Source organism: Zea mays, chromosome 1 (genome assembly GCF_902167145.1).
Source record: "Zea mays cultivar B73 chromosome 1, Zm-B73-REFERENCE-NAM-5.0, whole genome shotgun sequence".
Taxonomy (NCBI): Eukaryota; Viridiplantae; Streptophyta; class Magnoliopsida; order Poales; family Poaceae; genus Zea; species Zea mays.
The window spans coordinates 110,201,647-110,214,034 of record NC_050096.1 but is presented as its reverse complement, the minus strand read 5'-3'; the positions used below and the strand labels follow the sequence as shown (position 1 = coordinate 110,214,034).

The 12,388-nt window shown below is 41.9% G+C and overlaps 1 protein-coding gene across 1 annotated transcript; it reads left to right on the top strand.

Moving 5' to 3' along the window:
* The first annotated feature begins 2,342 nt into the window (after positions 1-2,342).
* On the top strand, positions 2,343-4,064 carry LOC100286127 (CF9). Its single transcript, NM_001159015.1, is given in 1 exon segment — positions 2,343-4,064. A coding segment is annotated over 1 exon segment (1,107 nt). The 5' UTR covers positions 2,343-2,484; the 3' UTR covers positions 3,592-4,064.
* The last annotated feature ends 8,324 nt before the right edge of the window (positions 4,065-12,388 follow it).

Below are 12,388 nucleotides of genomic sequence, written 5' to 3'. Positions count from 1 at the left end.
ATTATCATTTGAAGAGTCGTTTGTATAAAACCCACTTTCTAAAACTTTTCAATCTGCAATGGTATTTCTATATCTTATTTGCACTCTAGAAAACCATTCATATTTTCTAGATTTAGCTAGTGAGAAACCCATAATAGAAGATGTTTATATTTGGATAGGTTGTCGGGAGTATTTTTTTTAAAACCTCTCTATATATATATATATTAAAAAGAATATAGAGAGCGTCTTAGAGTTTCTCTGCAATATACATGTGAGTAGGGATGTAACAGTATGGTTATTATCTGAGCATCGGACCGTCCGAAGTGGCCAATTATCTATCCGGATAATTTTTCGGATATCCACAGTATATCAGGATTTTCGTATTCAAATCCGAATAATATATTTTGGATATCAAATACGAATATGGGATGACTGTTATCCATCGAATTTTGGATATCCGAATATCTTTTCGGATATATCTTCTCAGATATCTAGATATTTTTTAGGATATATCTTTTCAGATATGCAGATAGTTGTGTGCATTTTGATGATTTTCTGAAGAAGAAAATTAATAATACGCAAATAGCATCATAAAATAATGAAATTTTACGTAGGCGAAATATATGTCCATATATAATCCTCAAAAACGTTTGGATCATAAAATCGACAATATGCTATCATTTCTTCCATTTCACTTTAACTTCTTGAATAAGTTACACATGAAATAACTTTAAGTATCCAAGTTTCAACATAATCAATACTCCACTTTATCATTTTCATGTGGGGGCTTGAGGTTATTTTATTATAGAATATTTATTAGTCTTGGTAACTTATTTGCATTTTTTGTCGGAGACTAAAATATTTTACGAATTTAATCTTTTTATATTTTCTACACGAAGAAATTAATAATACACAAAAGCCTTAGAAATTCATAAAATTTTATGGAGGCGCAACATATGTTCTCATATAATCCTCAAAAATGTTTAGACCATAAAATCCACAAGATGCCATCATTTCTTCCATTTCACTTTCACGTGTTGCGTAAGTTACACGTGAATGACTCTAAGTTTCTAAGTTTTAACATAATCAATACTTCACTTTGTCATTTTCATATGAGGACTTAAGGTTATCTTCTTATAGAATATTTATTACTTTTGGTAACTTATTTGTTTTTTATTGACATTAGAATATTTTATGAATTTAATTATATTTTAATGATTTTATGTAGAAAGAAATTAATAATGCACAAATAGCCTTAGAAGTTCATAAAATTTTACGGAGGCACAACATATGTCTATACATAATCCTAAAAAATGTTTAAACCATATATAAAATCCATAAGATGCCAATGTTTTTTTATTTCACTTCCACTTGTTACATGAGTTACACGCGAAATCACTTTAAGTATCTAGGTTTCAACATAACCAATACTTCACTTTATCATTTTCATGTGGGGGCATGAGGTTATCTTCTTATAGAATGTTTATTAGTCTTGATAACTTATTTGCAATTTCCGATCGACACTAGAATAGTGATGAATTTAATTACATTTTGATGATTTTCTACATAAAAAATTAATAATACACAAATTGCCTTTAGAAAATCATGGAATTTAACGGAGGCGCAATATATGGACACATAAAATCCTCAAAAAATGTTTGGACCATAAAATGTACAATATGTCAATGTTTCTTCTATTTCACTACCACTTGTTGCGTGAGTTACACGTGAAATCACTATGAGTATCCAAGTTTGAACATAATCAATATTTTACTTTATCATTTTCATATGGGGGACTTGAGGTTATCAACTTATAGAATGTTTATTAGTCTTGATAACTTATTTGCAATTTTCGGTCGACACTAGAATATTTTATGAATTTAATTGTATTTTGATGATTTTCTATGGAAAGAAATAAATAATAAATAAATAGCCTAAAAATTCATGAAATTTTATAGAGGCACAATATATCCCCATATAATCCTCAAAAAAAATTGGACTCAAAGAGTAACTAAATGATTACAACAATCGTGATATGTGTGAAATAGTGTTACATGGTATCCGACAAAAAATCTGTTACCGACCTAATCCGTGTTCGACTAGTTTTATATTTATTATACGACTATCTATATTTGTATCCAAAAATATCTATATTTATATTTTTGAATATACGTATTCGAATTTAAATCTGAACAAAACTACGAAAACAACTATGGTTTCGCGATATCTATATGCGAGCCAAAAGGTAAGGAGACAACGAAAAAGATTGATGACTGTGGTCAAATCGCGGTGCTCCTTGCAATATAGGACGAGGGGGCTCTTTCACAGCACAACGGGGCACGACTCTGACCACCACGCCAATTCGATCTTCCTGCCGGCGCGGGGCGCGGCGCGGGGCGAGGGCTCGAGCGGAGCAATCCATATAACCCGTTTATACCCTACCTCAATTCCACTCATCAGCTCACTCCGGCGCCATCATCTTCCTTCTCTCAGTTCCTCACCTCGATGGACTCACTTGCCGCCGCCTGCCTCTGCTCCCGCCGTCGCCGCGCTCGCCGACTCCTCCTGGCCGCTGCGGCGGCCACCACTGGGTACGGCCTCTACCGCCTCTACCGTCACCACCGCCGCCGCATCGTCGCTGCCCTCTCCCTTGCCGACGCCGTGTCTCAGGTCGGTTCCGACCTCGCCGAATTCCTCCGCTCCGAGTCCGACCAGGTCCCACGAAGCCTCCTCCAGCTCTCCAAGCTCGCCGCTTCCGAACCCGTCTCCTCCGCCGCGTCTTCCCTCTCCGAGTCCCTCGCGTCCGGCGTCCTCCGCGCCATCTCTCACCAGCGCCAATTACATCAACAACAGCAGAAAAACCCCCAAACCCCGCTCCAAGATCGGATCTTGGATCGTCTCCTCTCCCCGGAGGGCGCCGGATTCGCTTCCGCTGTCGTCGGAAGCTTAGCGAGGAGCCTCGTCCTGTCCTCCTGCGACGCCCGCAGGGCGGAGGCCGGCGACCGCGAGGAGCCGCGGTGGCTGGCTGCGCTCTGCAGCGCCACGGGCAAGGAGGCTTCTGCGGACCTCGTCCGAGTCTTCGTCAGCACCGCCGTTGCCGCCTACCTCGACCGCACCGCCGCAGTGCGCAGCAACAACCATCTGCTCGCTGGCCTCTCTGATCCAAGGCACGAAGCCCAGGTCAAGGACCTGGCTGTCTCTGTCTGCAACGGTGCTATCGAAACCTTCCTCAGGACGTCGCGGCAGCTTGCCAAGGAGGCCTCCAGTGCTCGCATTGAGGTAACATCAATGGAGCGTGTGGTGGAAGATTCAGACAGCAACTTCGTGATCCACAAGGTTTCAAGCACGCTGGCCGCTCCGAGCAACAGGAGATTTGTACTGGACGTCACAGGCAGGGTCACCGCGGAGACGGTGCGGTCATTCCTCGACTTCCTAGCACAGCGGATGTCTGATGGGGCACGGAAGAGCATCGTCATCGCCCGTGATGAAGTTGCGGAGAGAGGGCTCGTTGCTGTCAAGTACCTCGGTGCCAAATCCATGGCTATCTTCACCATCTCCTTGGCATTATGCATGCACATTTTGATGGGAACAAGGTTCCTTTTGCCGGCATAGCTACCTAGCTTGTGGGGAGCTGGGATTCCATCGCAGGTGATTGATTACTACTTGTCCTGATTCTAGGTGCAGAGTAAGTTATGTAGATTGCAAATTGATCCTATAATACCAGTTGTCTTTTTGTGTGTGTGTGTGTGTTGGTGAAAAGTATGTAAACTTTAGCTAGAACCCGCTGGGATTTGTAGTTGGTTTTTGTTTGTTTGGTTGAAGGAAGTATATATGCATCTGAAATGACACTGGCCAATTTGGCAATGTGATTTTGAGGTTAGACACCTCTATTGTTGCGTTCTAATAGCTGTCACTAGATTGTTGTTGCTGGTTGTTTTTGTTGTCATAAGCTGTTGATCAATGTAAAACAACCAAACAGAGCAGCACGAGCTGGAATCTTGACTGCTTGCTCTTGAAACTCTCTCTTTTGTACACTTCTTCAGTTGTAAGAAAGTGGAAAATGAAGTGAAGCTTCCCTTTGTTTTATTTTCCTTTTCCTTATTAAATTAATTGAGCTGAACTGAATGATGAATCAATGTAGCAAATCCGTATATAGGATCTGTGCTACATATACTGAGCTTATACATGCCAATTGTCGTATCCTGTATCTACCTTATCATTTTCAATTTCTAACTCTGCACGAAACATTTGCTTATCTTAGGCATAATATTCAAGTATTTTTCATACCAGTTAGCAGCATACAGTTATCTGCTATGCTTTCTGTCAAGTAGCAGGTCTGTGAATCAGCTGAATTGATTTGCAGTATGTCCTTGATTTGCCATATTTGCCCCTCTCACCTACTCACCCATGGCACGGATGAAATTTGCACAACTCCGCTCAATGCATGTGGTATCCCCAGACCCTAGTGAACACATTTAGGTGCTGTTTGATTCACGAAATGTAACGTAAAGGGTAATGGTAATGGTTTACACTTGATTACGGGCGGTAACAAGTTTGAATAGTCCGGTATCAAATTTTAGTACGGTATCTGATTACGGTTGGACTAAAACAAATATGATTTAACGTAATCATTTACCCATTACGTTACAAATATTTGAACCAAACGGTACCTTAATTCTTTACCTATGTGGGATCAGCTGGCATTTAATTGGATGTTCCAGGAAGACGAAATCACTTTGCATTACTAACTTAAGGTGTGTTTGGTTTGGCTTTTGTCCTCTAAAAGCCAAAAGCTAAATTAAATGGCTAAATCCAGAAAGCAGCTTTTTTAAAAGCCGACTTTCTCGCAGTGTAAAACTGAAAGCACTATTAGACCTATTTTTAGAAGCTTTCGGATGGAACTATAAAAATATACATGGAAGAACTTTTAATGGCTTTTAATTTTTTCTATCAAATGATTTTTAGCTTTTTAACAGCTCACAACAGCTTTTTTTTTTCAAATCTCACAGTCCACAACAACTTTTTTCATATTCACAGTCCAACCAAATCGACCCTTAACATGTATGTCATCAGAATAGTGGCTTTCTTCTCTATTTAGGACATGAATAATGTGTGTCTTAGGCTGCAGCCTGTGCACTGGAGCAGCAGGGGCGAGAGTGGAGGCGAGAGCTGACGTGGCAGGGGCGAGAGAGAGGCTGTGCACTGAACTCAGCCTTACTGTGTCTAGAAGGGTGAATGTAAAAAAACTTAAGACAAAGACATGACTGTTAGCTCTATGTTCGAGATAGAAAACATAGCTAGTTAGTGCATTGAATTTATTAAATAGTCTGATTGGTGCAATGATGTTGCACAAGACGATGGTGGTCAGGACCCCAACGCACCGTCGTCTAAGGATTATTTTATAGCTAAAGAGGAAGGCATGGATCAGGAAGGGGCATAGTACTATTCACGAGTGAACACTACCAGTGGATGAATGGTACGTGTTTTAGCGGAAGCTTGGCAAGATAATTGCGTTTTTTCAAATCTTTATTCATGATTTAAGGGCCTTTATATAGGCCATATACAACCCACACATATCCATCTATAACTCTAAGGGGTGTTTGGGAGTGAAGTTTTTTCACAGTTTTAAAAGAATACTGCAGTATTCTCAAATACTGCAGTATTATATACATAATAGTGTTTGGCAAGCTGGCTAAAATCTCTGTTTTCAAAACTGAAGTATTGCAAATACTATAGTTGTTTTAAGCTATTCTAAACTTAGGTCTGGACCTCAGTTTTCAAAACTGCGGTATTGTCATGACTAAAGTATACTGTAGTATTTCAAAAACTGTGGTTTTCAAAAACTTTGTTCCCAAACAGGGCCTAACTTAACAAAACAACCTATATGTATCCATCTATGACTCTAACACTACAAACCAATTTGCAATATTTAGAAAAGTAATCTAAAAATAAAGAAAGTTAGCTATGCAGGCTTTATGCTGCCTGACTTATTGGATGCCGACCATAGCATCTCTCCCATCCTCAAAAAACATCTCGTCCTTGAGCTAAAAGTAAGGGTAGAAGTGCTTAAACTGGTCAAGCAGTGTTGGGGACTTGTTCTCAAATGCTATGAGTTAAGAACAAGGCAACATAGAAAATGTTAATCGGTAAAATCCTTCGTCCTTCGAAACATTATTCCCCTCAGGATATAATGGTTTTCGGACGAAGGTTATGAAAGGCGTATCTTCACAAATATAGTATATAATAATGAAGGATGAATCATAAAGAATATAAAAGATAACATAGACAATTGTATATTATCATTATGTAAAAACAGAAATAACATCGAATTACAAATGTACCTTCAATTTGAAGGAGATGAAAGTACAAGCGTGACGCAAAAGCGAATGCCAAATCAGCGTGAACAGTACGGGGGTACTGTTCACCTATTTATAGGCACAGGACACAGCCCATACAAAATTACATTTATGCCCTTTACATTTGATAATAATTCTATAATAATCTATCGAGGTCTGAATAGCCTTTTCATCTTTAAGTCGGTTTCATCTTTTGCTACCACGCCGAAGCTTTCCTGCTCACACCTTCGGCGCTGTATCAACCTTCGTATTATTCTGGTCTGCTGTGATACCGAGTTGAGTCCGAAGATACCTGTTCACATATTATTCTCCAGAAATACTGTTAAATCCTGTTTTTGAGGACCTTCGTAAGCCGAAGGCCCCAAACAGTAGCCCTCGCAATATTAATTTGTTTAAAATAATAAATTTAGATTGCGACATGGACGAAGGCTTTACGCCGAAGGTCCGAAAAAACACCTTCCCTTTGCTAGAATAGCAACATTCACTGACAAGCGGGGCCTTTCAATTTTCGACGCACTGGTCGTATAAATACGGTCAGACCGCAAACTCATTTGGCACGCTCTCTTGCCATCTGCTCCTGCTCACTCAATTTTTAGCTCTTGTGCACTAAGATTTGCTGAGCTTTTAGTTTTGAAGCTTCGGATTTGAAAACAGTTTTTTAGTGTTTCCGAAGATGTCTGAAGATAAGAAGGCTACTGCTGAGATGAAGCTGAGTCTCGACGAAGAGAAGAACTTGGGATTTCTTATAGCGATGTCGAAGACCAATACAGAAAAAATCACTAAGGAGATTCTGGAAGGTTTGTCTGAAGACACTGGTGACAGCGACAGTTATGATATGGACAGTGGTGGTGAAGACTCCGAAGATCGCCCTTGGCGACCAAGCCATGCAGTTTTCGGCAAATCAACTATCAAAGAAAACCATCTTGTCAACATGAGGGGAAGGTATTTCCGGGATCTGTCCATTGTGAGGGCCGACGAAGGGGAAAGGACTTGTCCACACCCTGAAGAGAATGAAGTCGTAGTATACCGAAGCTTTTTAAAAGCTGGACTACGATTTCCCCTGAGCGAGTTTGTCGTGGAGGTGCTGAAAATATTCGAAGTCTATCTTCATCAACTTACCCCCGAGGCAATCATAAGGCTGAATATCTTCGTGTGGGCCGTGAGAAGCCAAGGTCTGAAGCCTGATGCAAAAAGTTTCTGCAATATACACGAATTATCATACGAAACAAAACCTTGGGGTAAGGAACAGTATCACAATAATTTTGGCTGCTACAGTTTCGTTTCTCGGTCCGGGTCAAGCTGTCCCGTGCCAACCTTTCGGAAGAGATGGCCCGGCGACTGGATGACAGAATGGTTTTATGTGAAAAATGACCTAAAAGCACGGGGAGATATTAAAGGTATAATTATGCGCCCTATTTGGCAAAGCTTCGGCCTGCGAAGGCCGAAGGTTGAGATGAATGAAGATGCCGAAGAATGCCAGAGAGCCTTCGGAATTATTTGTTCTTTTATTGGAACGAGAGATTTGGTCCAGGAGCATATTGCCTTCAGAGTATGGCCGCTCGCAGAAAAATGGGAAATGCCGCAAGAGACCATGAAGGAGGCCAACGAAGGTGAACTTATTAGGCTGAAGTATACTTTCAAGTTCGGAGATAAATTCATTGAGCCAGATGACGACTGGCTAAGAAGCATTGAAAATTTAAGTGATGAACTACTTGGGGCTTACTCGAAAGCTGAAGATAATGCATTGTCAGCAGCCTTCGGAGGCCGAAAAAAGAAAAGGCTGAATCGAGTGTTTGACGCAATTGGATTTGTCTACCCTGACTACCGTTATCCCATTCGAGGGCAGAAGAGAAAAGGCACAACCTTTGCGAAAGAAGAAGCTACAGCTGCTCCTAGTGAGTCAGCACCGGAAAGAAAAAGGATAAAGGTCCTCACACATCGGCCCCGCTTTATTGAACCAGCTTCGGTACCTGAGTTCACCGGAGAGAGCTCTTCGGCCACCGAAGCTGAAAAGCCAACCGAGCCAACTGTGCTGCCAGAAGTCGCAGAAATGGCCGAAGCTCCAACAAGAATAGAATTGGAAGAACCAAAGGTTTTGTTACCAGAAACCAAAGAGATGGCCGAAGCGCCATTGACAGAAGAAATGGAAAAGGCAAAACGATTCACTGAGGAATCAAAAATATCAGAAGTTTTAAGTCCTTCAACAAATGTTGAATCAATAAAAAACCAAAAGGGCCCAGTGGTGACCCCAAAAAGAAAAAGAATGGTCACTGTGCTAGATGTTCTGGAGACAATTGAGTCTTCGAACACGACTCCGAAGAAGACTGCTGAAACATCCGTAACAGAAACTAAAGTCTTCGATGCCGAAGCTCCAAGGCAACAGGCTGAGACCGAAACTGGGCCTTCAAAGCCCACGAAAGAAGAAAAAATGCCAGAGCCAATTCCTTTTGAAGAAATCAGTGCTGTTGCCCCCGAAGCATCCCCCGCGGTCCCTGAATATATTGTTCGACATGCTTCGGGAAAAAAGTTGTCTGAAAAAGAAAAACAAGAGGCCTATCTTTACGCCCAAAAACTGAAGTATCCAAAGGGGGCGTTAATATTCAATGGCAGCGGAGAAGAAGACTTCTTGTACTGTCTCCCGGACAGCAAGGAGATTTCTGTCTGCCGGGAGATGAGCAAGAGCTTCGGATTCCCAACTCTAGAAGACGGACTCTCGGTGCTGTCGAAAGACGAGTTGGCCGACAGCTTGGCGTACAATAGTTTAAAGGTACAAAATTTGAGACCTTCGTATTTTTTGTTGAAATCAAAATTTTCCGTTTGCTTAAATGTACTGACGCACACACATTTGTCTCTGCAGGGCCTTATACTTAGCAATGCCCTCAGGGCCCAAAAAGATGTCGAGGACGAAGGATGCGCTATAGCCCTGAGCAACCTTCGTTCCGAAGTAATCGAGCTGAGGAACGAAGGTCTCGAAAAAGATAAAATATTACACTCATTAATAAATAGGATAAAAGAAGACGAAGCTACTTTCAAAAGTCAAGCTGAAACTCATAAACTTGAAATCGAAGATCTTCGAAGACAATTGGCCAGAGCCAAAGAGGAACGTATGCTTGAAGAAACGAGACGAGAAATAAGCGACCAATGGGCAAATCATTTAGAGGGAACTGTTGAAGAGCTCCGTTCATCCAAGAAGAGATGTTATAACAAATCTATGGATTGTGTTAAGAAGTTGAAAACTAGCTTCGCCAGTGTTGGTGCATTTCAAGTGAAGAAAACTTTACGAAAGGCAACCCCGAAGGCCCCATTGAATGGATTAGCCACGAAGCTGAAGCCTTCGAAGAAATTTTAAACAGCCGCGGAGATATATGTGCTTTTTCGGGTGCCAGGGGAATTGCCACCATTCTGGAGAAAAAGGGCTGTGAGCATGTAAAGATTTTGGCGCAATCCGAAGCCACCCTACTCTCCGAAGATACAAAGGATCCTTCAGCCGAAGCTAGCATGGTTGGTGGAAAATTTTTCACCGATATCTGGGACAACGGTGGCCGAGAAATGGCACGAGAAATTATCCAAAGAAGCGAAAAAGGGATCCACGAAGCTAGAAAAGTAGCAGAGGCTGCTGAGAAAAGCGTAGGGTCCGAAGGACAAATAGGTATTAACTAATGGTTTTTTTATTGTGTTGTAACTTTTGATTTTAAACTTCGCTCGCAATCTGTAATAGCAATGTAGCCGTATCCTGTCCTCCCTCAGATCCTACTGAAGCGTCTTCAGGCCCTCAGCCTAAAGATGACGATGAAATTAAAAAGATGGCTGAAGATATCATGGATCAAGTTGTCGATCGACTTCTGAACGAAGCTGCAGAAGTTGTTTTGAGAGAAGATTAAGCATTATCGTAAAAACTTCTGAAATGTAATATGTGTAACATTTTGTAACCCTGAATGTAATATACCTGTTTTTACTGCTCAATTCTTTACGATGCATGAAATTTTACTTACGTACCGTTTTTGAGTCTTTGACGAAAAAACACCTTCCCTTCTTTTCATGCTTCGTGAAGAAGAATTTCTATTTGTCACAACAATATCCATAGTATTCTGATGAATAACATCCAAGCTTCGTGAAAATATTTTCCGAAGTTGCACTTCCGAAGATCAATAGTGTATTTCTTTGTAGCTTGGCATGATTTTCCCCCTTTTTCAAAACATTCTTCGGAGGTCGATATTATGGCCCCCTTTTGTGCTATATGCAGCATGATGTATGATGCTTATGTTATGAGAAATGATGCGATGATGTTATGTTATGCAAAATGATGTTTATTTCGAAGGTACAGGCACATCCTGCGATAAATCACATAATCTTTTTGAATCAGTATTGACTTTTTGCTATAAGCCTCCCTTAGGAGCTTCTTCGCCTTTTACTTCAGCGGAATCAGCGTTTATTTTTCGCTGTAAGCCTCCCTTAGGAGCTTCTTCGCCTTTTACTTTCAGCGGTATTCGCGTTGACTTTTCGCGCTTCGCCTTTTACTTAGGCGGTATCAGCGTTGACTTTTCGCTGTATGCTCTGCATTCCCTTTGGAACGACTTTGGAGCAGAAAACTTACACTGTGCTCCCTTTGGAACGGCTTTTTGCGACTTCGGCAAACTTACTCTGCGTTCCTTAGAACGACTTTTTATTGCTTCGAAGAATTTTCGATAATTTGAAGGTCCTCTTTGCTAGCGCAAATCTTTAAACTTCAACAACTTAAGCCTGTAAAGAAAATATATTTTCTTTGTGGGAATCAACGAAACTATCTACATGAAACCTAAACAATGTCCTTTATTAGACAGAAAATAAAACTGAATGAAAAAGATTGCTATTAAGGTAGGATATTTGTCAATAGATGTGCTTTGACTCTGGCACAGTGCTGTTGACTGTGCGAGCTTCGGACTGTTCTCTGAAGTCCCTTTGGTGTGGAGCATATTGGCTCCCTTCTGGCTGCTGGCGTTGTTGCAGCGGTGGTGGAGGCGGAGGCTGTTGCCAGGAAGCTTGAGGTTGACTCGCCGAAGCAACAGAAACTGCAGGGTGATTGCCTACATACTCTGGGATGTAAGGCGAATGATACGAAGCAGTGTGCATGACCTGCTTCGACTGAGCCTGTTGTGCTGCCGCTTCGGCTATTTCCTTTTGCTTCTGGATGGTAACATGGCACATCCTAGTGGTATGACCTTTGTTCTCACCACAGAATAAGCAGAAGATTCTTCTCGGTTGATCGCCAAATCTTCCGCCGAAGCCCCTGGCGCCTCTACCTCTCGGAGCTGGTGGTCGGAAGGAGCCTTGCTGTTGCCCCGAAGCTTGTGAGGAACACTGTGGCCTTTGCTGTTGGCTCCCTCTATCATCATTTTGGGTAGAGTTATGAATTGATCTAACGTGCCTCGGATAAAACCTCCCTCCGAAGCCCCTGGTCATTTCAGAAAACCTGAAAGCCTCCTCCCTTCTTTGGCGAAAATCATTATCGGCCCGAATGTACTCATCCATCTTCTGGAGCAGCTTCTCCAAAGTTTGAGGAGGCTTCCTAGCGAAGTACTGAGCTGACGGTCCTGGCTGAAGCCCCTTGATCATGGCCTCAATGACAATTTCGTTGGGCACTGTTGGTGCCTGTGCCCTCAAACGCAAGAACCTCCGGACGTACGCCTGAAGGTACTCTTCGTGATCCTGGGTGCACTGGAATAGAGCTTGAGCCGTGACCGGCTTCGTCTGGAACCCTTGGAAGCTGGTTAACAACAAGTCCTTCAGCTTTTGCCATGAAGTGATGGTTCCTGGTCGAAGGGAGGAGTACCAGGTTTGAGCAACACTCCTGACAGCCATAACAAAAGATTTGGCCATGACCGCAGCATTGCCACCATACGAAGATACTGTTGCTTCGTAGCTCATCAAAAACTGCTACGGGTCTGAGTGACCATCAAATATGGGAAGCTGTGGTGGCTTGTAGGACGGAGGCCAAGGTGTAGCCTGCAGCTCAGCGGACAGAGGAGAAGCATCATCAAAAACAAAATTCCCATGATGGAAATTGTCATACCAGT